Source organism: Vicia villosa, linkage group LG1, assembly GCF_029867415.1.
Source record: "Vicia villosa cultivar HV-30 ecotype Madison, WI linkage group LG1, Vvil1.0, whole genome shotgun sequence".
NCBI lineage: Eukaryota > Viridiplantae > Streptophyta > Magnoliopsida > Fabales > Fabaceae > Vicia > Vicia villosa.
Genome location: NC_081180.1, coordinates 61,907,002 through 61,934,371, shown reverse-complemented (window position 1 = coordinate 61,934,371; position 27,370 = coordinate 61,907,002). Strand labels below are relative to the sequence as shown.

The following is a 27,370-nucleotide window of genomic DNA, read 5'->3' as shown; positions in this document are numbered from 1 at the left end:
ATTTCCTGAGACTGTATTGGAAAAAATACAGAATTTGAAAATAACGTAACTTGAGTTCCGTAACTCAGAATTAGGTGCTGTTAGAAGCGTTGGAAATGTCTTGTAACGTTATTTATTAATATGCTTATAGATTATGATTTTAGTTCAGTTATGATAATTGGAAATCGGATGTTTAATTGCATAATGTTGAATATGCATAAATGGATTGGAGAAATATTCATAAAATGTTATTTTTGTGTTAATCCCAAGTCATATAGTTAAATCTTGGTTATACATGTTAAAATATCATGAACATGTTGTACCTTGTGATTAATGTTATGTCATAGATGATTGTTGGCTTGATTTCTCCGTTCGTTCGGGTTGAACGTTCGGATGTGTGTGCTATTGTGTATGACATGGTGTGAAGTATGCTTGAATCAAAGTAAACCAAACTACTAAGGCACCATTGTTTATGAACTTAGTTCCAAAGGTACCATTGTGATATGCTTGTGAGGTTCTATAGAGAAAATCCACTTGGTGGTATATATTGGCGTTCTTGGTATGATAAACACACCTGAGCTACCATTACAGTGTGCTTGTGAGAATCTTTACGGCATGTCTCGCTTGGAGGTAAACACTTGGCGTGATTGGTACAGTGGAGTAGTGATGCCACTTAGGCAATATCACTTGGTAAATCTCCTCTAGTGGTGCCACGTAGGCTACACCACTAGGCTTTCGCCCGGTGGGCTCGTGCACTCAATTAGACGTCTTCGCACTTGCGGAAACCATATTGTGTATGGATGATGACGTGGTTGTGACGCCAATTAGGAAAGATCACTTCGTTTCGATTTTGTTCGGATGTACTCGTCACTGATGAAATTTCATGTAGGACTCATATGCCTCATCTAGCGATGGTCTTGTGCGAGTCTTTTGACGAACGGCACTTGGTTACTAATCGAGGGTGTATTGTGCAACCTACGTAGATCGGTTGAACTACTTCTTGATTCTCCGTACATGGGTATGAGTCTGCATACGTGTTTGTTTGTACTATTTGTGTACTTGTGATATGATGACTCCTATGGTGGACGATTCATGTGTTTGCTCCGTACTTGCACCGGATGAGAGGATAAAGCCGGATCAATGGTGGATTCGGTTTTGCTGATGCATGCACCCTGTAGAACCGAGTGGATCCATTGGATAGGAGGACTCACTGAGATTTAGTAATCTCACCATAATCATCTTATCTTTTTCAGGTGCGGTTTAAAAGTGTCTGATTAGTAGCAGGTTTGGATTAAAGATTTAGAAGTGCTGATGACTCGAAGACCTTGTCAGATCTCATCTTCCGCTTTGTCAGATCTCATCTTCCGCTGTGCAGATCCATTGAAGACACATGTTTTATACTTCTTAGTAGGATGTCATGTTGTATTTAATATGGATCTTTTTGTATATTTTTGGCTTTTGTATATACTTAATATCAATTTTAACTTCACATGCATAATATACTAGTCAATTATGTATGAGATGTTACAAAAGCGATATTTTCTTCCTCCTAAGTCACACTTATCAAGAATTACCACTTAGTTTATATCAACATAGCTTTGAAAAATATTATACACATCCCATGCTCTGAAGTCATCGGGGAAGGAAGTGAAGAAAAACGATGACCTCCTTTTGTCATTGAGAAAACCTTCGTCACGCCGTGATCTTCCTTCATTATCCCAAACCACCTTTGAAATATCCTTAGCTCTACCTACTCTTTAAAACTTACATCCACTCCTCCTATTAGGAAGATCCTAAAGTCCCACATTGGTTGGTGATAGAGTATTGAAAGAGTTTAAATAGAGTGACACTCCTCACCTTACCAACCAGTTTTGTAAGGATGAGTTAGGTCAAACTCTAATATGGTATCAGAGCCTATCGATCGGACCATGGGTCGCTCACCGTTAATATCCACGTACCAAATCCAAAAGAGTGATGGACGTGAGGGGATGTATTAGGAAGATCCTAAAGTCTCACATTGGTTGAAGATAGAGCATTAAAAGAGTATATATAGGGGGACACTCCTCACCTTACCAACCAATTTTATAAAGATGAATTAGGTCAAACTCTAATACTTCCTCACCTTTTTTTGAGCTCTAAAAGTTTCCTATGACCAAAGTCTAAAGACCTCTCTCTCATGAACCTAAAAAGTTAGAGAGAAAAGAGACCTTCTCTCACTAGAATTGAGGACCCTATATATCATGATTAATCTTTTCATTATGTGTTTGGTCATAAAATATATCTTTTTATTCCATGGACAACCTTATGCGTCCCACGTTACTCTAATTTACAACATTTTGATGAATATTGAATGATATTTAATTTTCTATTAACATAGTAGTTGAATAAAAAACTATATATTTCATCATTGTTGACTTGGTTCAGGGCCGTCTTTGAGGGCGTGCAAGACGGGCTACCGCACAGGGCCTCAAATTTTTTACGATTAAATTGTAACTAAATAGGACTCCTTAAATCTTTACCACTATTAAAATGGAGTTAAATAGGGCCTCTAATTATTTTATCATAGTTGAACCATGACTAACCTACACAGGGCCTCCAAAAAGTTGAGACGGCCCTGACTTGGTTATAGGTTGACGTTAAAAAATAACACAAACCTCCAAAATTAACATCGTACAAAGGCCTTCATAAATTGATTTTTTTTATTAATTTTAAAAAATTAATGTGCCAATTTTTTAAAATACATGCATTTATATTATTAATTTACTTTGAAACTATAAGAAATGATACCAAAACACATGCAGATAATAAAAACTCTCTTTCGACAATGTTTAAATTTAGTTCTAAGCACACAATACTATTTTTTTTAATACTTCTATATAAATTTTCCTCCTGGCTCGAGTTATAACTTAACAATTTTTAAGTTATAATTCTAAAAGTATCAAATTTAAATTTTTCTTTTTTTTTGAATTGCTCGTTGACTTCACCAAATGCATGTTTATAAATAACAAAGCTTATAATATTAATGGAGAGTTAGTGGAAAGGAATCTAAGTATCTGTAACTTCTTACCAAACCCTTCTAGTTGTAACAAGAAATATTTAAAAATATATTAAATTAGCTTATTATTATCAAGCACTACCATCACCTTTTCTATAAATTGGACACCATTTGGGGCTTTTATTCTTCATCATTGAGAGAGCTTTTCTTATATACTAAAAAAAAAAGAACATTAATTAAGATAGATATATAAAGAGATGGCTATCAACAATGAAGAGAAACAAGAAATCAAACCCATTGGACACAATGAACTTGCTCACAAGAGTCTCCTTCAAAGTGATGCACTTTATCAGGTATTCTTTTTTCATAATTTATATTTCTCAAGACCAAGCGGGAAATAATTATTAGAAACTCACACACACGTTTTTGAGTACCATAAATACTACAGTATAAACTTTGGTGATGATGTCAAATCTATTAATATTGGGTTTCTTTAGTTGAGTTAGGATGTGCGAACACAGTTTCTTATTTTAAAACTCTATATTTTTCCCAATTATTTTTTATTTATGTGAAAATATTGTTGAATATTTTTAATTGTGTTGTTGTGCAGTATATACTTGAGACCAGTGTGTTTCCAAGAGAACATCCATGTTTGAAGGAGCTTCGTGAGATGACAGAAAAACATCCTTGGTAAGAACATAGTAGTTGTTTGTCTCCAAAATAAGAAGAAAAAAAACAATATGTTATTTTTGGGGAGTGTACTTTTCATTTGTTTAAAGTGAGTGGATATTAATCCAAAAAAAAAAGTAAGTTCATGTTAAATTATTGATTAAAGAAAGTGATTGGATATGTTTTTTTTTTTTTTTTTTTACTTTTTATAACAAGTGAGTGGATATATTTTAATGGCGAACAGTCAGTCATGTATATATACTTTAATTATTTTGGTTTAAGATATATAGCTATATCGGATAATATGCTCCTAATTTTTTCTTGTATATATCAAACAATATGCTCCAATTTTAAAATTACAGAATAAAGTATAAGATTAAGTTTCTGGACATGTACATGGAAGAATATTAAATAATTATATTTATTTTTTGATTCGAGAAATTAATCTTCATAAATAATTCTAAATTATAAAAAAAAAGTTTTTTATTTAATAAAATTAATGCACAATTTTTAAGAAAAAGTTTCTAAATTTATTCCAAAAATAAACTAGTACTACATATAAGTAATAAATATGAAAGTATTGAAATAATTTTTATTTTATATTATGCATCTAATTAATAATATATTCCAATTGGTAAAATAGGAACCTTATGGCTACACCTGCTGATGAAGGACAACTTCTAAGCCTGCTGATTAAGCTCATCAACGCAAAAAACACATTGGAAATTGGTGTCTTCACTGGTTATTCTCTTCTCTCCACTGCTCTTGCTCTTCCTTCTGATGGAAAGGTAAAAATTGCAATTAAACTTAATTTTTTTTATTTAAGTACAATAAGTATATAATTAAAATGAAATTCATATTTCCTTCTACAATTTATCATGCATGAAATAATACGTAAATCTTGCTTTATTAATTTCATTAGGTATTGGCTTTGGACGTGAGTCGTGAATATTATGAGCTGGGATTGCCTATAATTGAAAAAGCTGGAGTTGTTGACAAGATTGATTTTAGAGAAGGACCTGCTCTCCCGGTTTTAGATGAGCTTATTCAAGACGTACGTTTGCATAATTTTTTCACCAACTTTCATTATTTCATTATATTTTTATACATCCCACTTGACATCATCCTTGCATGTTTCACAAACTTGAGATATAAGAAACATAATAATTAATTAATTTTGCAGGAAAATAACAAGGGGACATTTGATTTTGTTTTTGTGGATGCTGATAAGGATAATTATCTAAACTATCACAAGAGGGTAATTGAGCTTGTGAAAATTGGGGGATTGATCGGGTACGACAACACCTTATGGAGCGGATCTGTGGCGGCTCCAGCTGATGCACCTATGTTGGATTATATTAAGCGTCTCCGTGGTTATGTGATTGAGCTTAACAAATATCTAGCTCAAGATTCAAGGATCGAGATTTGTCAACTTCCGGTAGGGGATGGAATTACTTTGTGCCGCCGCATCAACTAATTATTATTCTTGGTGGTGATTTGTTTGCATGGAGAATTTGAAGTCTTATTATGGATTTTTAATTATTTTAATAACAAGGTTGTGGTTTATTATTGTATTGTTGATCTTTGTTAAGTTCTTATCAAGTGGAAAAGTTTGTTTCACCTAATATTTATGTGCTTGCTACTTATGTAATCTTTATTTTTTTTATGTCATGGTGGCCAAAGTAGCCATTAGAGATATGGATGGTTGCATTATTCTCATGTGAATAAAAATGTTTGTACTTTTTTATTTATTTAACTATTTTTGTTGAATGGGTCGTGGTATATTTAATTCAAACATTAAATAAAAAATGATGGTTGTTAACAAAACATCTCTACCTCAATAAAGAAACAAAATATACATATGCATAAATATGTTAAAGAAGCCGATTCTTCCGTGGAAAATTGCAGGCTACGGATTTGTTCTGATACATTAAAATCTTATATTACTTAGGAATCGAGGCTACTGGATGAGAGACAATATTTAAGTGTTACAGAGAAGTTTTTTGAACATTGTGTGGTGTACCATTTGATAAGAAATATATATTTAAATGTATATTCTAACAATTCTGCCTAAAAATATAAGTGTTGGATTTCAAGTGTGAAAGTGTTAAAGTCCCACATTAATTAAGAATAGAAGAATTGTTGGATTTATAAGAAAGGTGACCCGTATCCCATTGTCTTTAGATTTTAGGTGAATATGTAGTGTCAAAGTCTCTTGTAGCCATGAACGTTTAACGCTCGAAAGCAATGAAGTCGTCAAGTCCATAAACATCATACCCCTTAATAGCTTTTCTAAGACGTTTCTTTGGGGTAATCATCATCATTTAGTGCAGGTGGTTGCCAATCTTAAGGAGTTTCAGTATTTGCCATCTCGGCAGTGCCTTGATGTGAAGGATGTCCAACAGGGACTGTTGGTGTTTTCTTGAGTAGTGGGAACCCGTTTATATTAGGCATTGAGATTTGCACAGGATAAGGATGAGAGGGACCGCTAGCTTGTGGCGGAGTATAACTAGGAGGGAGACTGGACATGGGGAAATGTCCAGTTGCCATATGGACCTGTTGTGGATCAGGGGTGAAGCTGACTAGATGTAGCAGAGTAAATGTTTTTGCTGCAACGGTTGGCAGATGATTATCTTCTCTTTTATCCATACCTTGTAAGGTTTCATGAACTTGATCTATCTTTCCTTTCAGTTGGTAAACATCTTCTCTCAATACTTCTCGGTCTTTCTCGAGTTCTTCCATAATCCTTTTGGAGTTAATTTGAGTTCTGTATGAGTGCCAGAGAATCAGTTTGCTTAGTTAATTTTGCTACTGATTGAAACGATGGAATCAATTTATGAATGAAAACATGGGTGTAGGTTAATGATACGAACAATGCACGATGATACATGAAAACAAAATTACTTTATTTTAATTTTTTTAATTTTTGATTTTTAGAGAATCGTAAAACTTGTGATTATTGCAAGCGTCTAAATAAAGGTGGGGTATCGAAGAGTAAAATCAAGATTTGACAAAAAAAAAAGCAATGTTTTTATCATTCATGATCAGAAAACTAGTTCAAAGTCAAACAAGCTTACCACTCAAATTGAAATTTTCAAAGTACATCCAATACAACCCTATACTCTTCTAACATATTTTTACGAAATTCGACAAATTTGTAAACTTCTGTCGTAGCGCTCAGTGGATGTAATGTTGCATCATCTTTCTTTAGATTTTCTGAGATGTCTTTGATCACTTCATTTGTCAGACTTGCTAATTTTGAGGAGTCTTTCCAGCACATACCTTATTTTTTGAGCTCTTGGAAGATAGCATGATTTTTCACGCGGTCAACCAGGTTTGTGTAGCTGGTTTCCCACCGTGTACTCTCTTCTATCAATTCATTATATGCCTTCTCTTGATAGTTACTAAAATCATTTAGTTCCCTCAGATCTTTAAGTGCTCTTCTCAACTCTCCTTGATGCCTTATGAGTGATTCTTCGACTTCTTCCTTTTGTTGTCTTTCACTCCACACATAACCCTCATACTTATCCACTATTCTATTGAGATTTAGTTTAAAATTTTCAAGCTATTTCCTTAAACTCTTTTCAATTTTCACAATTTCTTTCCATAACTCTTTCAACTTTTAGACCTTATATGTGGCTTCATCCAATTCTTGTCTATGCAATTTGAATTTTTTCATTAGCTCCCTCTAGAAAACTCCTTACTTTTTACCTTTTGTCCCTTTCCATTAGTATCCTCTTGTTACACCCTTCAATCCTCTTTTCTTTTTGAGCATTTTCCCATTTTAATTCTTTATTTTCTTGAGAGGCTCGATCTAGCTTTATTTGCAACTCTTCATTTTCTTTTTAAGTTTTTGGATAGTTATTTTATTGATGTTATGGGTCATGATATTACGACATGTGTTAAAACATCTGTCGTTTCAAAGAAGCCCAAACTCTATTGTACCAAAACAGTTCTACTTTAAGTCCAATTCTGTTGTATCAGTTAGGATGCTATGACATTCTGTCTGACATCTTCACCAGAGGTATGTTTTAGAAAAATTAGTGTCAACCAACCTCAAAGCTCATGAAGCTAACAGAACCTAAAACATATGTCGAGGCTTGTAAATTTGAATTTTGTAACCAAGTCATGCAAGTTAAGATAAGTGCTCTTTAGAAGACGAGTACTTGGAAACTTGTGGACATGCCTCCAAATGTCAAGCCCATTGAATGCATGTGTATATATAAGATCAAGCTCCATGTTGATGGAACCATTGAAAGATTCAAAGCTAGGTTGATTGCCAAAGGCTACAACCAAATTGAAGGACTTGATTATTTTAAAACTTACCCTCATGTTGCCAAACTAGCTATTATTATAAGGGTTAATAGACATTTGCCCCCCTTCCATATAGGCGAGTTTCGGTTTACCCCCCTATTAATTTTTTTTTTGATTACCTCCCTGTATTTTTAGGGTACCCCCCTAAGCGTGTAAAAAACAGTGAAAAACCAGGAGGGTAAATCAAAAAAACAAGTTTACAGGGGGGTCCTAGGGGGGTAAATCATAGAGCTTTTTATATTTCAAGGGGGAAATCCAAAAAAAAAAATTATAGGGGGGTAAACCGAATCTCGCCTATATGGCAGGGGGGCAAATGTCTATTAACCCTTATTATAATCTTTATATCTCTTGCTTCCATTAATAGCGGGCATATTCATAAAATTGATATGAATAATGCTTTCTTAAATGGAGAACTTCAAGAGTATGTGTACATGGTAATTCCACCAGGTGTTAAACATACAAAGCCTAATCAAGTATGTAAATTTGTCAAGTCTTTGTATGGGTTGAAACAGGAACTAGAAAATGGCATGAAAGATTGATATCATTCCTCATCAAACATCAATATAAGCAAGCAAATGCTGATGTATCTCTATTCCTAAAGCAAGATCAATCATCATTTACTATAATGCTTGTATATGTAGATGATGTCATTGTAACAGGTTGTTTCTTGCATGAAATGATAAGGATCAAAGATGTTTTACACAAGGAATTCAAGACCAAAGACGTAGGACAATAAAAGTACTTTCTTGGAATAGAAGTGGCTCATTCCAAACTCAACATTTCATTATGACAAAGAAAGTATTATTTGGATCTTTTACGAGATTAAAAATGTTGTGTGCCAATCCTGTATCCACACGATCAGATCCATCAACAAAACTTCACTAAGATGGTAGTTCACCTTATCATGATATCCCTACATATAGGAGATTAGTTGGAAGACTTTTTTACCTTAATGCTATCAGGCCTAGTATCACATTTTACACTCAACTGTTAATCTAATTTATTTCTGCTCCAATTGTGAATCATTTCAATGTAGTAAATCATGCTCTTAGATATTTGAAGACTTGTCCTAGTAGAGGAATATTACTGCCAAGAGATTCACAGACCAAGTTACAAGGGAACACTGATGCTGATTGGACTGGATGTTCAGATACTATTAGATCAATTTCCGGTCAATGTTTCTTCCAAGAAACAATTAGTTGTCTCTAGATCATCAAGTGAAGTTGAATATCATGCTTTGGTTGCAGCTACATGTGAACTTTGACGAATTATATACTTATTCAAATATTTTAAGGCTGGATGTATAAAAATATCAATGATGTATTGTATTCCTTGAAAGAGCCAAACACTTGGAGATAGACTCCCATTTTGTAAGAGAGAAGATGATTGCAGGAGTGATAAAGTTGATAACGTGCTCTTCAAAGGACTAATTGGAAAATTTCTTCACTAAACCATTGTTTCCTTAACCTTTCAATTGCTTATTATACAAGTTAATGATGCTTAATATGTGGGAAGTGTGTTATAAGATGAAGTTACTTCAAGTGCAAGCAATTGAAGCTAGTTTTTTTACATGTGATCAGAGTACAATAACTACCTAAAACTCCTAACTAAAATCTTGTTAAAACTGTTGTCAAGTAGTTAGAGGTTAGATCACTATGTATGCAGCTCCATATACCATAGTATGCACCCTTACTTGTACTATAAGTAATCATTGTATTCTTACATTTACACCAAATTTGTTATTCATAGTAGGTCGTAACCAAGCTAGGGTTTCAGAGGATGGCGGAAAAAGGAACTCCACCATTTTCTTCAATAAAATCCTAGATAATTTCAAAGAAAAAGACATTCACAATCTCTTCCAGAAACTCGGGGACATTGACGAAGTGGTGATACCTCCTAAGAAGGATAAATATGGGAAGAGGTATGGTTTGCAAGATTTAACAATCTAGAAGATGAAAGAAGGTTAGCCATTAGGTTGGACATTATTTTCTATATTAATAGGAAAATATATGCCAATATGCCAAGATTCCAAAGGAATAAATAAGGATTACCAACATAGGGTAAAAGAGGTGTAGTGTGGAGCAACAACGAAGCAGAGAGAATGAATAATATGAAGCAACAACAATGCTGGAAGAATAAGGTAGAATGAGAGAATAAATGAAGGGTTAAAGGAGAAAGGCAAGGAAGGTCATATGCGCAGTTGTATTGCCTCTCCCTCATGGGTTTATGTTTTTATTGTTTGCCTTGTAGCTTTTGGTTTTGATTATATCATTATTGAGTCTCCTCTTGATTGAGCACCTTAGGGTTGAATTAGAAATCTGTTTTTATGCATACATAAATCAATTTTTTTGGTTATAGTGTAAGCAATACGCATCAAGTCAATTTGTTGAGTTTTTTAATCAAGAACTATATTTGAGAATGATTCAAGTCATGACAATGTTAGAATCTCAAAAACACTTTGGACTTTGCAAAACTTGAGATTCTGGAAGTGTGGTTTGAATCACACACTTCCATGTCTCGAATCAAATTCACAAGGAGTTTAGGAAATGTTTTTTCAAATAGCTATGATTCGAATCACAACAACCATGATTCAAATCACAACTACTTAAGTCAAAATACAAATTTCTTTATTCGAATCAAACTCATACTACTTTTTTCGTTGTATTTGGTTATGTGAGCTTGATTCAAATCACATATTTACATGACTCGAATTACACAGTTGGTTATGACTATAATGAAAACTATTTTTGCTCATGACTCGAATCAAACACTTTTTAAAATGATTTTTGTGCTAGATTTACAGTACATATAAAATCTTTCTCACTCAAAACCTTTAACAATGTTGGAAAACATAGACTTCCACTATTGATTTGAAATTTCACAACACAATTGTTCTCTCATTTTCAAAAGAATTTTAATTTTGTTTTGAGTGTTTTTGAAAACGAATTATTTCATCTACTACCTCGTTATTTTTTCATTTTCGTGTGGATCTAAATCTCATCTTTTCAAGTGTGTAATTTGGAGATTTTGATATTGTGGTTAGCGTTTCTTTGATTATTTCTTAAATTTTCATAGATTTGCAATATGTATATTGTTGTGGATGGTTTCGACAGGTCCAATAGAAAAGGAGGTTCTTCTCTCCAAAATTATTTTGGTAGTGTTGTGTGAAGCCTACGGACAAAGTGAGAGTTCATCTCAATATTCGGACAAGCCAAGGCTCTTGATACCAGTAGGGTCAAGTAAAGATCACTATAGAACAGAGACTTTGGAGTGGTATTCTTGGTGTTGGAAGATTCTAGACTATTTCGAGTAAAGATTTTACAAGTATTTAGTTTGGATACTATGTACAATTTCACGGAGATTCAGATAAAAAAACTTTTATATTTTCAGCATTATTCGTATAGTGATTCTACTGCTTGTTTAGGTCATCTTTATCGCTTTTATAGAATTGTATGCGGTTAGGTTATTGCCTTTGTAGCAATTTATCATTGAATAAGATTTTATTTCTATTTATATAAAAGTTGAATAAAAGACTATATTTCACAAATGCTGACATGGTTATGGGATGTATTTGAAAAATAACACAAACCTCCAAAATTAACATCAAACATAGGCTTCCATAACAACTTTTATGTTATAACTCTAAAATTATAAAATAATACTTGAAATAATACAATAATAAAGTTGACTTAAGCAAATCCATGTTCATAACTAACAAAGCTAAGAATATAAAAGAGTTGGTGGAAAGGAATCTAGTTATCTGTTACTTCTTACCAAACCCTAATAGCTGTAATAGGAAATATTTAAAAATATAATAAATTAGATTATGTTACTAATCATATCAAAATGAAAGGATATTGTTTACGAGACACCACTACCATTAGAATCACATTCTCTATAAATTGGACACATTCTGGTGCTTTTATTCTTCATCATTGAGAGAGCTTTTTCTTATATACTCCACAAAAAAGAAACATCAATACATACAAGAGATGGCTATCAACAATGAAGAGAAACAAGAAATCAAACCCATTGGACACAATGAACTTGCTCACAAGAGTCTCCTTCAAAGTGATGCACTTTATCAGGTTTTCATTTTTTTTCACAATTATCTATTTTAAAACTCTCTATTTTCCATCATCTTTTTTTTATTTATGTGTAATTATTTTTTGGGATTTTTACTTGTGTTGTGCAGTATATACTTGAGACGAGTGTGTTTCCAAGAGAGCATCCATGTTTGAAGGAGCTTCGTGAGATGACAGAAAAACACCCTTGGTAAGAACATAGTTTGTTTCTCCAAAATATGTAAAAGAAAATCAAGTTTGGTATGTTATTTTGGGGAATTAATGGTCATTTTCATTTGTTTAATGTGAGTGGATATACTTTTTATAACAAGTGAGTGCGTGGGTATATTTTAAAGGTGAACAATCATGTATATATACTTTAATTATTTTTGTCTAAAGAATATATATATATATATATATATATATATATATATATATATATATATATATATATATATATATATATATATATATATATATGTATCCAATTTTTGATATGATATTCTTGCTTATCAAATAAAAAAAATGCTTCTATTTCAAATCAGTGTTTTAAAAACCGGACCGAACATTAAACTGGTGAGAGTACTGGGTCACTGGTATATTGGTCGAACCACTGGATCATTGGTCGAACCGCATGACTAAACCGGGTTAAACCGGATAACTTGGTTGAATAGACCGGTCGTTATAATAAATTATATAGGTATAAAATCTGCCGAACCATATGATTAAGTCCCTACAAAATATAACTAGTACTTAAATTTTTTGAAAACAGCATATTATAAAAAAATTCACAAGTTCATAATTTAAATTCAAATTTTACACATAGGTATCACACACAATCAAATAGTACATAATTATAAAATATAAACAAAAGTTTAATCGCAACATAATTTAATTGAATAATTTATAACAAAAATAATTTCATTGTCTACTAAATTTAATTTCAATAAAAGAAAAATTGTTTCAATGTTGGAATCTCCTTCTTCAATATCAAAATCATCTGTAACAAAATCAACCGCATCTACAACCATTTTTTTTATTTTTTATTTTATTTATTTTAATTTTTTAATTAAAATAGTAAAAATGACATTGTTTTAATTTTTTAAAATTAAAAAAAATTAAAAAATTAAAAAATGCATTTAAACCACCGGTTCACAAAAACCATCGGTTTTTCCGATTTTAGCGGTTTACACCGGTTTTGACCGGTTCACACCGATTCAATGACATTCCCGATCCAGTTATTAAACCAGACCGGTTATCTGGCCGGTTCCCGGTTCGACCGGTCCGACCGGCCGGTCCGGTCTGGTTTTTAAAACACTGTTTCAAATGCACAGTTAAGAATTTCTTCTGATTTAATCACAAGTCATGCATTCATATTTATTTTTATACAATTAACAATGTTAAATAAATTTTTCTTGTTTATTTTGACTCTCCTGAATTTTAAGTTATTAATCCCTAAATAAAATTTTGATTTATTAAAAAAATTATAGTAGCTCATTTAATGATTAAGATTATGAAAAATATAAATTAGTGCTTCATATAGGTAATAAATAATGAAATTATTGAAATATTAATAATATACTTGATGTGGTAAAACAGGAACCTTATGGCTACACCTGCTGATGAAGGACAGCTTCTAAGCTTGCTGATTAAGCTCATCAATGCCAAAAACACATTGGAAATTGGTGTCTTCACCGGTTATTCTTTGCTCTCTACTGCTCTTGCTCTTCCCGCTGATGGAAAGGTAAAAGTTTAGGTTCAATATATTTATAACTAAAATTAAATTATTATATTCTTCTAAAATTCATCATGCATGAAATAATGTATAAATCATGATTGGTTAATTTTTTTTAGGTATTGGCTTTGGACGTGAGTCGTGAATACTATGAGTTGGGATTGCCTATAATTGAAAAATCTGGAGTTGTTGACAAGATTGATTTTAGAGAAGGACCTGCTCTCCCTGTTCTAGATGAACTTATTCAAGACGTGCGTTTGCATAATTTTTTCACCAACTTTCATTATTTCAATCTATTTTTATACATCCAACTTGACTTCATCCTTGCATGTTTCACAAACTTGGGATATAAGAAACATAATAATTAATTAATTTTGCAGGAAAATAACAAGGGAGCATTTGATTTTGTTTTTGTGGATGCTGATAAGGATAATTACTTAAACTATCACAAGAGGGTCATTGAACTTGTGAAAATTGGGGGATTGATCGGGTACGACAACACCTTATGGAGTGGATCAGTGGCAGCTCCATCTGATGCACCTATGCTGGATTACATTAAGCGTCTACGTGGTTATGTGATTGAGCTCAACAAATATCTAGCTCATGATTCAAGGATCGAGATTTGTCAGCTACCAGTGGGTGACGGGATTACCTTGTGCCGCCGCATCAGCTGATTATTATCATTGGTGGTGATTTGTTTCCTTGAATAATTTGGAGTTTTATTATGAGTTTTCAATTTTTTAAATAAGAATGTTATGCTTTATTATTGTGTTATTTATCTTTGTTAGGTTCTGGTCAAGTGGAAAAGTTTGGTCCATTTCTCCACATGAGTGTTTCCCTAATATGTATGTATTTACTACTTTTGTAATCTTTATTTTCTTATGTAATGCTAGAGATGTGGATTGTTGGTTGTATTATTCTCGTGAGAAAAAGCGTGGTTGTACTTTTTTAAAATTAAGTATTCTTGGTGAATTCATCATGGTATATTTAATTCAACACTAAATAAAAATTGATGGTTGTATACAAAACTTCTCTTATGAAATTAATAAAAAATAATATAATATTTTCTTTTTTCAATACGCAATTTATAAGATATCGCACTAGGGGTGCAACCCTTACAAAAACAAAAGACTAAACCGAGAGATTACAAGAAAGCGGTAATTTGTACCACTCGAAGAAACTATTATGATACGAAGAATGACATAGAGTCATCCATCTCCAAGAAAGGAAAATGACATTAGAGAACACCACATCAAAGCTATAAGGCTTGTTCTCAAAGATAATTGCGTTTCGCATGAGCCAAATACTCCAAACGGTCGCCACCCAAATCGTGTTGGTCTTGATTTTGCTCTTCACATCCTTGATTTTGTCTTGAATGTATCCAAAATCCAGCAACTCATCTAAGGACATTTTGGAATCAACCCCAATCCAACACAAAATACTACTCCAAATTCATCTAGTGACTACGCAATCAAAAAACAAATGTCGCATATTCTCCTCACGGGCTTGGCAAAACACGCAATCCACCGAATTTAAATTCTGAACATTCCTAAAAAACAATTGTTCTTTCACCGGCAATTTGTTCGAAAATAATCTCCAAGCGAACACCTTTATCCGTAACGGTAAGCTTAATTTCCAAACAACATTCATATGACTTACCGTAGCATCCGACCAAGCCATTTCCTTGCTGTCAGCCTCCAAACAAGATACGCTGCTGACAGAAAAAGAGCCCTCACTGTTCAGCAGCCAAGTGAAGCCGTCTTCCTCGCTGCTGTTCAAAACCGGAAGCTGGAGAAAATCGTGGAAGTTGCTCCATCTTCTTGCAGCAGAACCATTAGCAGCAGGCGCTGCTTCTTCAAGAGCATGGAAAAACTCCTCAGACAGCATCAATAAATTATTCCACCGAGCCTCCCCGTTCTGCCAAGTAATTACATCCTTGAGTGAGCATAATTTGTTGGCCGCAAAAGCGTACAGATCTGGAAAAAGGACGCACAGAGATTGACTTCCCATCCAGTTACTATGCCAAAACAGAATGTTTTTACCGCTTTTTGGAGTGCACTTAATGCAACCGGAGAACCCTTGCTCAAAGGATGTCAAACACAAGTCGTTATTGATAATATCCCTCCACCAAATGGAGTCCTCCGAAGTTGTAACAACCTCTCCCGTTACTTGAACCTTGAGCATGGGGTTTAAATACCTCAATTCGATGAACTTACTCCATATTGAATCATTATCGGTTAAAATGCGCCATTTCCATTTTAAAAGAAGAGCTCTATTCACCTCACGGACATCCCTAATCCCCAAACCTCCCTTCTCTTTGGGTTTGCAAGCTATCTCCCATCTCACCCAATGTATACTCCTTTTGTTGACATTTCCGCTCCACAAGAAATTACTTTGAAGACTTCTTATTTCTTTTATGATTTTTGTCGGTGCTTTGTAGAAAGAAAGAGTAAACGTCGGTAATGCATTTAACACCGCATTGATTAACGTAATCCGACCTCCAAAAGAAATGTTTCTACCTTTCCAAGCCGACAATCTAGCCTTTATGTTACTCAGGACCTCCTTCCAAGCCTTGATGTTCCTAGGGCAAATTCCCACCATAACACCTAGGAATTTGAAAGGAGCAGAACTTTTCTTACAAGAGAGAAACCAAGCTGCCTTGTTCATAAACCAATCACCGGCGTGCACCCCTATAACATTACTTTTCGCGAAATTAATTTTCATGCCCGAAACAAGCTCAAAGCCTCGCAAGATCACTTTCAAGTTCCAAAGATTGTCACAAGAGGTATCACCTAGGATTACGGTGTCGTCCTCGAATTGAAGGATATCAACATGATCCTCTTCCCCAAACATGAACGGTTTGAACTCCCCTACCTCCACCGCCTTTTTCACCAATGCCGTTAGACCCTCCATAACAAGGACGAAGATGAATGGAGACAAAGGATCTCCTTGGCGAAGACCTTTGTTAACCGAAAAATCTTTGGTAGCACTTCCGTTAACCAACACGGACATATGGCTAGTAAACACACACGCTTCCATCCATTTCATCCATCTCTTACTAAACCCTATTCGAACCATCACAAATCTAATAAAATTCCATGAGACGGAATCGTAAGCCTTTTCAAAATCTACCTTTAACAAGAAACACCTCCTTTTCTTCCTCCTCGCCCAATCAAGAATCTCATTCACCAACAAAACACCATCCATCATATTTCTCCCCGGAACAAACGTGGTTTGATTCGGGGACACCAATTTACCAACTACCCTTTTGATTCTAGCACATAAGAGCTTCGCAAGAATTTTATAGATACTTCCAACCAAGCAAATTGGCCGGTATTCCAATAAATCTTGCGGATTTTTGTTTTTTGGAATCAAAGTCAAAAAAGAGGAGGTTATAGATTTCACAAGAGATCCCTTGTTGTGGAAGTCGTTGCAAAGAGCCATCAAATCATCTTTTATAAGAGACCAAAACCTCTTAAAAAATTCTATAGTATATCCGTCCGGACCGGGGCTTTTATTCCCATCACACGACCAAACCGCCTCCTTAACTTCCTCTACCGAAAAAAGATTTTCCAACTCCAAAGACTCATCTTGAGACAAAGAATTAAAGCTATCTCCACTAAGCTCCGGGCGACTTTCCACATCTTCCTTGAAGAAGCTTTTAAAATGGTTGAAGACGAAATCTTTGATTTCTTGCGGTTCTTCCAATCTTCCATTACTAGAATCAAGAGAACACATAAGATTTCTTCTTCTTCTATCCCTTAGAGAGTTGTGGAAAAAACGAGTATTATTATCTCCTTCGGAAAGCCAAAGTTGCCTAGATTTCAACCGGAGCAAACCTTCCTTCTTATTTATGTTGTCCCAAAAGATCTCCACCTCCTTTGTTCTCTTTGAAACCACCTCTTCCGGAACATTACCTGCAAAATGAACAAACATGTTATCTAAATGGTGCATCTCCTCTTCGGCTTTCCCTATGTTCAAGTCTATCCATCCGTAAACATTTGTGTTCCACCATCGAATGCGCTCCTTAAGGACCTTCAACTTTTCTACCAAGCAAAAATCTCCTCTCCCCTTACAATGGATATTCGCCCACTCTTTGGTCACGAACAGAATAAAGCCTTCGTGGTTGAACCATAGATTATTGAATCTAAACGGTTTCGGCCCCCAATCTTTCCTATTGTTTTGAATCCAAATCGGTGCGTGATCGGAAATGTCTCTCTTTCCAATTCTTTGACCATCCACTTTCCATTCTACTATTAATTTGTCCGACAACAAAAACCTATCGATCCGACTCATAGATTTGCCATTGCTATTAAACCAAGTGAATTTGCCTTCTATGGTAGGAACATCCACCACCTCCATCTTCTCAATGAAGCCATTGAATAACTCCATCTCTTTTTTGTTGTTGCTTTTTGAACTTCCTACCCGTTCATCACTAGAAGCCACGGAGTTGAAATCCCCTCCTATGCACCAAGAACCTTCCTTGTTATTATCTTTTATCTCTATTAGCCTCTCCCATGTCCTTCTTCTAATGCTCCTATCACAAGAAGCGTAGATGTTAACGAAGTAAATGAGATTTCCCATTTTTTCAACGCAAAGGCCGAGAAACCCTTCGCCTCTGAAACTGTACAGCAGCTCGAAAAAACCCTTCTTCCACATAGTTAAGATACCTCCCGACGCCCCTACCGAATCCGAAACCGACCACTCAACATTGGCATCTCCCCACAATTCCTTTATCACCATACTGTTTAAACTACTAAGCTTTGTCTCTTGAATGAAACAGACTTCTGCTTCCCCTTTTTGAATAATATGCGCCACTCTCTTCCTCTTTGCCCTGCTTCCTCCCCCTCTCATGTTCAAAGAGACCACTATCATTTTTCACACTTTGATAATTTTCCCTTCTCCCCTGATTCCCTTTTCCTGTCCCGGTTTTCTATCTCTTCCAGTTTGGCAATTGGATCAAAATCACAAGCTCTGTTTATAATTCCCAGCTTATTAATGGAATTCCACAGACCTATGGATGCTTTTCCTAAAGCCCCATTAGTAATTCTTGAGTTGCACATTTTCACATCGAAATGTGTCAATGATTCAGCAGACAAAGGTAACCCACCCAAAGAATTACTCTTATTACAGGGAATTGAAAAAGAACCTGGTTGAAGCTCTGGAAATTCTAATCTCGGTGGGCCGCACTCCTCCGCTGGGTAGCAGTAGTTTTCCACCTTCAAGCCAAGATTGAGAACTTCCCTCATCTTCTTTCTAACCTTCTTTGCGTTCAGGATCTTGCTATTTTTTCCTTCCTCATTCGTTAGAACATTTCTCCGTACCTCCATTCCAACAGAACCGCTAGGATTATTACCCTGATTCACTATGCCCGTGTCCACTAATTTGCTAACAACCGGTCCACCCGTTTCCTTTCGCAAAGGCCCAGAAAAAAAGTATCCAGTTTGGTGCAATTTGGGCCCAGCAGATATATCTCCCACTATTGGGTAATTAACAAAAACTCCCGCGGGCCCCACTAACCTTGCCTCGTCATCCTCTTTTTTGGGAGAGGAAACCGCTTCTAGGCTGCACGCGACTTTGCTAAATGATGTGGATGAAATGCTGTCTTCTGTACAGCCTTTCTCTTCCCTAGCTTGACCTTTATCCTCTTTCATGTAAGAACAATTAATGCCCTCACTATTCCCCATTTTCTCCATCCTCAATTTCTCTATCTTGTCTGCAAAACCCTCTTGCTGCCTCCTTTGAGTTGACCCATCCCTTTCATCATTCCCCAAGTACTCTGATTCAGAAAAAGCAGCTATCAACTCTTCTTCTTCTTCCCTCCCACTTCCCAACGCCGATGAGCTTCCCTTGACTGAACCGTCGGATGTACTTGAATCAAAGCCGCTTGCACACTCCTCTTCACCCGTTGACCACTGAGCTTCTTCTATTAGAAGGATATTCGTCCACATACCATCTAAACAAACTGAGACTTTGTTTCTAATGATTTCGACCTCTTTAGTAAACACCATGATTTTTACCACATCCAGTCTGCTTGAAGATTGTTGAATCCATTCATAGTTCGCCACTGATCCAATATCGGAGAATAAGGTGTCAATGAACCGTTTATTCCTCACGTGGCAAGGAATGCCATATGCCGAAATCCACACCGCTCTAGCACATTCAACGTCAGAAGGTTTCCATTCCCTCACCTCTTTGAACCACCTCTTGATCCATTCCCCTCCCTCAGCTAAGAACATATCGAGATCTCCGGCAACCACCTCTTCTAGAAGACACAGATTTGGCCCTAACGGCGTAGCTTTCACTGTGAAAATACCCTCTTCAATCAAACCCTGCTTGACTCCAAAAGCGAGCCCCGGTGCTGCAGCTACCCCCACTTTTGCGTTACAAAACATATTCTTTTCTTCAATACTTGTTTGATAGAAGAAGGCCTTATTGTCCTCCTTATCCACCCTCTTCACTTCAGATACTTGTCCCTTCAACACATCAGCAAAGCTCTTCGAAGGTCCAGAGTTCGAGGGGATCGAAACCTTCGGATTGCTGCGGGAAGTATTGAGTTTCCCACGGGTACCACCAAACTTGCCCCTCCCTGAATCATGTTTTCGACTAACCTCCTTCCTATTATATTTGGTTATGTTGGCACTGATCTTCTTCTCTCCCAACCACACATTATCCAATTTGGTTTCAAGTATCCTCGCATCGTCTACTTTGAGAAACCTCACGAATCCATATCTTGTTCCTCTCCAATCTTTCTTTGGAGGAATAACGATCTCTTCAATACTGCCAAAGTCTTTGAGTTCATAGTATAAGTCTTTAGCTCTCCAACTGTCATCAAAATCAGTTATAAAGAAAGAGATAACTGAGCCGTTGCCCTCTCCTGAATCGCTCTTCCAAATATCCCATCTTGATGTAACAGTGCTTCTTCCCTTGTTTCTGTTAACCGTTTTCCACCCATTGCCGTTGTTTTTAATATTTCGTTGCATGGTGAGAATGCTTGGAAGACAAACCCTAGCACACTCTATATAATATAATATAAGAGACTAAGAAGAGAAAGATAAGAGAGAAATGGTATTGTATTATTTTCATTAACAATGTCAACTTCAAGTATAATATGAGTCATGTTTATAGGACGTATGCATTAAATGAAAAGTCAATATAAAATCTTCTAACTGATGGACATACATAATCATGTCATTCATAACTCTTTCTTGGATGTTCATAAAGAATATGTCTTGTTAAAACTTTATTAGAAAATATTCGGTGAGAAAAAATCTAGTGAAGAAAAGAGTACAATATTCTTTTAAAATGAATTCATTTTCCTCCTCAGCTACCCTTAGCTAAACGAATTCATTTCTCCCCCTCAACTGAACAATCTTTTCTTCAACGATGAAAATCAACGTTTTGCACTATTTGGTTAAGAGTTCCACTATGGAGTGACTTTGTGAAAAAGTCTGCAAGATTATAACAAAATCAAATTTTTTGGAGCTTATAGCACCTCTTTTCTGAAGATCATGAGTGAAAAGAACTTTGAAAAAATGTGTTTTGTTCGATTTCCTTTAATGTAATCATCATTCAGTTGAACAATGCATGCAGTATTACCGTCATATATTGTTGTTGTATTTCTTTTTCCAAAAGTGAAACAAAACAACAATTTTTTTTGTTAAATTTAGGAACTCAATCAAATGCATTCTCGACTTGCCTCATGTAGTGCTAAAAATTCATTCATAATTAAATGAAGTTACTGCTATGGTTTGTTTTGCAGTTCTTCATAAAATAGTTGTACCACCATAAGTAAACAAATAATTTGTGCAATCTACTATTATCAGGATCTGACAACTAACATATTTCTGCATAACCTATTAATTATAATTTGGATACTTTGGAATAAAACAAACTCAAGATAACGAAGTATATGTTTGTCTCTTTCAAATGTCTTCATGTAGGTGAAGAACTATATCTTATTAATAGAGCTATAGAAATTAACATATCATAGTGTGTATAATTAGCAAGATTGATAAATTATTGAATTACACTAAGATATGGGTACTTCAGGACCAATTAGTTTTTCATCCTCTTCTCGAGATCTAAAAGAATCGTCTACACATCTCATGATCAAGCATCATAGAGTTAGACAATATTCGAGATTTGTCCGTATAGGAACAATTAATTTTTTTTCTATATACAAGATTTTCTCATATAGAAACATTTTAATACTTTTATATATAACCTTCTTAGTGTATAAAAGTTCCATTGTCTAAATGTTTATTTAGTAAAGTCTTTTTATTTCCCAAGTCATTTGTATCAAATAATTTTTTTAAACAATTTATAGCTTTTGGAATCTCTCATTCTTCTTTATACTTCAAGTTTTTATTTTTTGTCCTTCTCCTTCTTCTTACTTCTTTTCTTTGATTTGTGTGAGGTTCCACTAGAAAAGCGTAGAGGCAAAGCTTTAGGGTTTTGTTGCTGTTCTTTAATATGAAGGGCAACAACTTTAGGGTGTTTTTTTTTTAAAATTGTCGCTGGCTAAAATTATTTTAGGAATTGGCTTTTATAAATTAAGCATTAGGTTTATATTTTAATTTAGAATTATTAGATTAGGTAAATTTTATGTAGTTTTGATTTTTTTTTATGAATAATAATAGATTATATCAGTCTCAAATTGTAACTGCTTTTGTGCTTTGGGCTCAAGTCGTGTATTAGGACAATATTGCAGTGTAAATGTTGATTCACGGTGTATCTCGAGATTTTAATGGAAATATTTGATTTACATATTTTTGTTGTTGTTTGTTTTGATCCGCTTTTGGTATTTTTGGAACTGTTTTTTTGGTGTTTTTTATATGGTTGACCATGAACCTAGGATTTTGACTTGTTGGCTCAACTAAAACATAATACTAATATAAAAACAATAAAAAATAATGGTATAAGTGATGGACTACCTCAATAATAAAGATGAAAAATAGTAATAAAAGACTCAATTATTTGACTTATTATAAATAGGAATAATAATAATAATAATAATAATAATAATAATAATAATAATAATAATAATAATAATAATAAAACTAATTAAAGTAAAAGATGACTCAATTAAAATATTAATAGGAATAATAAAACAAAATCGGATTTGGACTCAAAAGAACATTAGGCCTAATTAACTAATTTAAATAAAACAACAAATAAATATGCTAATTATACTAATTATATCTAATAATACCTCTACATAATTCAAAAGGACTCAAATGGTGTTTGTATTCCATTATGTTAATTTTGAATCATTTAGTTCACAGAGCCTAAACCTCTACATAAATCACCTTTATTATTTCCCAACTAATTCTTCAATGTAACCTGAGCACATTCAGCTCTGTTAGTTGTTGTATTTTCAAAGTGTCTAACTTGATCGCTCCAAACACAAACAATCTTCTCCTTTAGCAGGTCTAGAATTCTACTTTCAACATATTTCAAGAAATCTGAATATTTCTCATACACCCTTCTGAAATGTATTAGAGATTAGGCACATAATTCTTCCATAGAAGAATTTATTATAAGAGTCCAGGAATCCATTATGCTTTCTAATTTCACAACAACTTTGACCAGTTTTCCCTTCTTTACCTTAATTTGTTTGATCTCTATTGTAGGCCTAAGTCTACTTCTCACATTGTTTGCTATGTGATTCCTACAAAGTAATACATATGGTGTAGAAAACATTTTTACAACTGAATTCATCAGTGCACTATCACGATCCGTGTTTCCTTAGTCCTTCAACATAGTCTAGTACACTTCTAAAACCCAAGTAACATTGTTCTCTTTTTCACTTTCTAAAAATACAAACCCAATTTAAAAAGTCATCTCCTTAGGAGTAACATCAACAATTTCCAAAAGTGGAAGTCTGTACTTATTGGTCTTATATGTTGAATCTATAATGAGCTTAGTGGAAAATGTGTCGAGCAACTTATTAAAGTCAGTATGAGTCCAAAATATAGTTTGAACGGTTTCTGCATCCTCATAAACTTTATACCTCTATACATAATGATCACATCCAAAAGCTTCAATAGTTGTTGCATTTTAGTTCTTGGACCTCTTATCACCTTGTTGTTTTTGGCACAAATATTGTATGCTTGCTTGATATTTGAGACATTTGAGGTCTTTTCTTTCAAAGTTGCAAGTATATATTTTTTTGCTACATCATGTTCAATGTCATCTCATAAACAAGATCCTTCTCTTTCGGATTAAGGTTCCATGCAATGGGATAACCGACTAACTCGTAACACAAGTCATAATTATGTATACCACAAACAACATTAAATGTCCATGTATTATTAGCCATAAGGTATCCACGCAACTTAAAATGACACTGACATTTCCTCGTTCTTGTGTCATCTCGTTTCAACATCCGAATAGGTTTTGTGTACTTGTAATTTGTTTCGCATTTCATTGTCACAAATGTCTGTCTTCTATTAGAACCATTATCTGACCTCCTGATTACAATGTTGAACCCCAATTTGACAGTCCTGTGTAGATCTATTGGAGCATATATTTAGGAACAACAAACTCCTATTTATTTGTAAATTGTCATCTCGTTTCAACATCCGAATAGGTTTTGTGTACTTGTAATTTCTTTCGCATTTCATTGCACAAATGTCTGTCTTCTATTAGAACCATTATCTGACCTCCTAATTACAATGTTGAACCCCAATTTGACAGTCCTGTGTAGATCTATTGGAGCATATATTTAGGAACAACAAACTCCTGTTTATTTGTAAATTGTTTTTCAACATTGACTTCGACATCACCCGGTTTAACATCCATAAACATAATAGTTTTGAGGACAGCGTTAAGGTGCACCATATTTAAGGTCAGACGTATCAGAAAAAAATAAAAAATCAAATTCAACATTACAATAATCCAAAAATACACTTTCGTAACCACATTCATCAATAATCTAAAATTACAATAATTCAAAAGTACACTTTCGTAACCACATTTGTTTTTCCATCGAAAAAATTAGATTCTTGCAAGCAATGAGGAATTAAATATATGTACATTAAGTTAAATTCTAACTTCTTTTGTTCCTTTTGATGTAAAAAACACAAGAATGTTGTTTTGAAATTTAAAACTTGATTGAGAATGGAAGGAGGTTTTGTTAGGGTTTAAAGAAGAATACCGGTATGATCTTGAATGAAGAATACATGCAAGGTGGTGTTTTATTTAATTTCCAGCTTAAAAAATATGGTATTGCACTTTTGAATTATTCACTAAATTATAAAATAAACACAATTAGTGAAGGGGTTACTCTAAAGATAAACTTCCAGACTATTTTTTAGCAAGATGAAAGGTATCTCACTTACAACGTGTTTTGGTGGGCAGTAGGTGCATCCATAAATGTTGAAATGACAATTTTGGGATTCATTTGGGTGGCTCTTCACCATTAAGAGTGGGAAGAGCAAACCAAAAAATAAAACAAGATCAATAACCCTTTTATTAGGTTTTTCTCAATCTCAAAAACCTAGATAATAACCCTTTTATTAGGTATTTCTCAATGTCAACAAAAATTTAGAGTGAAGGTCCATTTTAGTCCCTAACAAAAACTGCAGAGGCCAGATTAGTTCCTGAGAAAATAAAAGTCCCTATTAAATCTCTTACAAAATTTAACCGAGCCATGTTAGTCTCTATATTAATATTTTTTTTAAACCGGTTTTTTTCTTACTTTTGAACCGTGACTTGACTTCCAGTGAAGACTCATTTTAGTCCCTCACAAAAAAAAAAGAGTCCAAATTAGTCCCCGAAAAAAAAATGTCTCTATTTAATCCCTTACAAAAATTAGCCAAGCCATGTTAGTCCCTCTTTTAGTATTTTTTTCAAATTGATTTTTCTTATTTATAAACCGTGATTGGACTCATCTTTTACGACTGATGATTTTAAATTATTTGTGAAAGGATTGTAGATAAATTATCGCGATACCACAACGTTGTTTTCTTTGTTGGGTTTATTATCAGACTTATGGGTGGGTGACTATGATTTTTCTTGTTATGTATTCTTGTGTATTAGGTGTTGTTATTGTTTCAGTTGTTAATGATCTTTTAGAAAGGTTTAGTCATGCTACTGGGGTGATTTAGAATAATTTTTTACTTTTGTAAATAATATTTGTGGCGAACATAATACACATGGTATGTCGAAAGAAAATTGGTTGAAAGATCAGAATCTGATGACTCAAATCTTGAATGATAAGATTCTGATGTCTCACAACTAGGTAACCCAGCTTCTGGTGGAAACTCAGACTCTGAAGACCATGTGCAAAGGAACTCAACCTCTGACCCGTACTCAATTTCTAAAAGAAGGTTTATCTTGTCAAGTCCAATCACGGTTTAAATATAGGAAAAAAATTATTTGAAAAAAATATTAAAAGAGGGACTAACATGGCTCAGTTAAATTTTAAATTTCGTATGGGATTAAATAGGAATTTTTTTTCTCAGGGACTGATTTTGACTCTCCCTTTTTTGTGAGAGACTAAAATGGATCTTCACTAGCAGTCCAATCATAGTTCAAAAGTAAGAAAAAAATTGTTTTGAAAAAAATATTACTAGAGGGACTAATATGGCTCGGTTAAATTTTATAAAGGACTTAATAGGAACTTTTTTTTTCTTAAGGACTAATATGACCTCAGCAGTTTTTGTGAGGGAATAAAATGGGTCTTTCACTCAAAAATTTAAGTAAAGAAGAAGGCATGCAAATGCATCACTACAGGGAGGAATGATCACTCCACAAGTAAGGATCCCCTCCATTATAGCGAGATTGATTCCAATTAAGTTGGCTCCTAAAACCCTCGCAAACATCGGCAACAAGCTTTAAGAATTGCACACCCAAGCCCTTATCCCTCCATCCCTTATACTCCTCTCTCAAACCATCAAAACACTATCACTTCATTCCTTTTTAAGGTATTCATTCATTTTCTCTCTCAATATATAAATGTACATCGGTTAATCATCAATAAGTCTCCTAACATAAGGAATTTAAAGGGTATTTATACCCAACAATGATGAAAATAACCTTAAATAAGCTAACATCTCAATTAAACTAAAATTCTAGATAAATCCTAATCTTAATAAATTTGAATTTCCTTAAACCATATATCTTGTCGTGTGATATGCTCCATAAAATAAGGTAAGATATTCATATGTACTAAATAACATAACAGAGTAACAAACACAAAACAAAAAAGGAAATTGTCACACAATTACCCTCATTTAGTACACAAGCGACCAACTAGTGAAATCGTGAAATCATGTTAAGAGACCCACATCGGAGGGACAATATATGACCTTAACATGTCTTCATAAGTAGGGACAATTTTCGCCCTACGAGTCAGTTTTAATGTTAAGAGTCTCACATCGGACAATATATAACCTTAACATTTCTTCATAAGTAGGACAATTCTCTTCCTCCGAGTTAGGGTCAGCCACATTTTTTAACAAATCACAAACTTTCAAGATGAGATGAACTATCTAATCCAACTTAGACAATATTTTTTATTATTATCAGTAAGAATCAAACACAGCACCCCTGGGTTTACAATAATCAAAGACACTGCATCAACCATTTGACTTCTACAACCAAAAA

General features: G+C 34.1%; 2 protein-coding genes across 2 annotated transcripts; both read left to right on the top strand.

The window, feature by feature from the left end:
* Positions 1 to 3,154: 3,154 nt before the first annotated feature.
* On the top strand, positions 3,155 to 5,389 carry LOC131607526 (caffeoyl-CoA O-methyltransferase 5-like). Its single transcript, XM_058879525.1, has 5 exons — positions 3,155 to 3,327; positions 3,585 to 3,664; positions 4,287 to 4,431; positions 4,566 to 4,697; positions 4,827 to 5,389. The coding sequence occupies exons 1-5, from the start codon at positions 3,232 to 3,234 to the stop codon at positions 5,118 to 5,120; spliced, it is 747 nt and encodes a 248-aa protein (XP_058735508.1). The 5' UTR covers positions 3,155 to 3,231; the 3' UTR covers positions 5,121 to 5,389.
* A 6,456-nt stretch (positions 5,390 to 11,845) lies between these two features.
* Positions 11,846 to 14,784, top strand: LOC131639364 (caffeoyl-CoA O-methyltransferase 1-like). Its single transcript, XM_058909868.1, has 5 exons — positions 11,846 to 12,045; positions 12,153 to 12,232; positions 13,621 to 13,765; positions 13,876 to 14,007; positions 14,137 to 14,784. The coding sequence occupies exons 1-5, from the start codon at positions 11,950 to 11,952 to the stop codon at positions 14,428 to 14,430; spliced, it is 747 nt and encodes a 248-aa protein (XP_058765851.1). The 5' UTR covers positions 11,846 to 11,949; the 3' UTR covers positions 14,431 to 14,784.
* Positions 14,785 to 27,370: the final 12,586 nt, after the last annotated feature.

Bases quoted from the DNA above. Each gene is read 5' to 3' on its own strand.
- LOC131607526 (XM_058879525.1), top strand. From the start codon at position 3,232: ATGGCTATCAACAATGAAGAGAAACAAGAAATCAAACCCATTGGACAC. The intron at 4,432-4,565 runs GTAAAAATTGCA...TAATTTCATTAG, and splicing joins CTCTTCCTTCTGATGGAAAG to GTATTGGCTTTGGACGTGAG. The intron at 4,698-4,826 runs GTACGTTTGCAT...TTAATTTTGCAG, and splicing joins TAGATGAGCTTATTCAAGAC to GAAAATAACAAGGGGACATT.
- LOC131639364 (XM_058909868.1), top strand. From the start codon at position 11,950: ATGGCTATCAACAATGAAGAGAAACAAGAAATCAAACCCATTGGACAC. The intron at 12,233-13,620 runs GTAAGAACATAG...GTGGTAAAACAG, and splicing joins ATGACAGAAAAACACCCTTG to GAACCTTATGGCTACACCTG. The intron at 14,008-14,136 runs GTGCGTTTGCAT...TTAATTTTGCAG, and splicing joins TAGATGAACTTATTCAAGAC to GAAAATAACAAGGGAGCATT.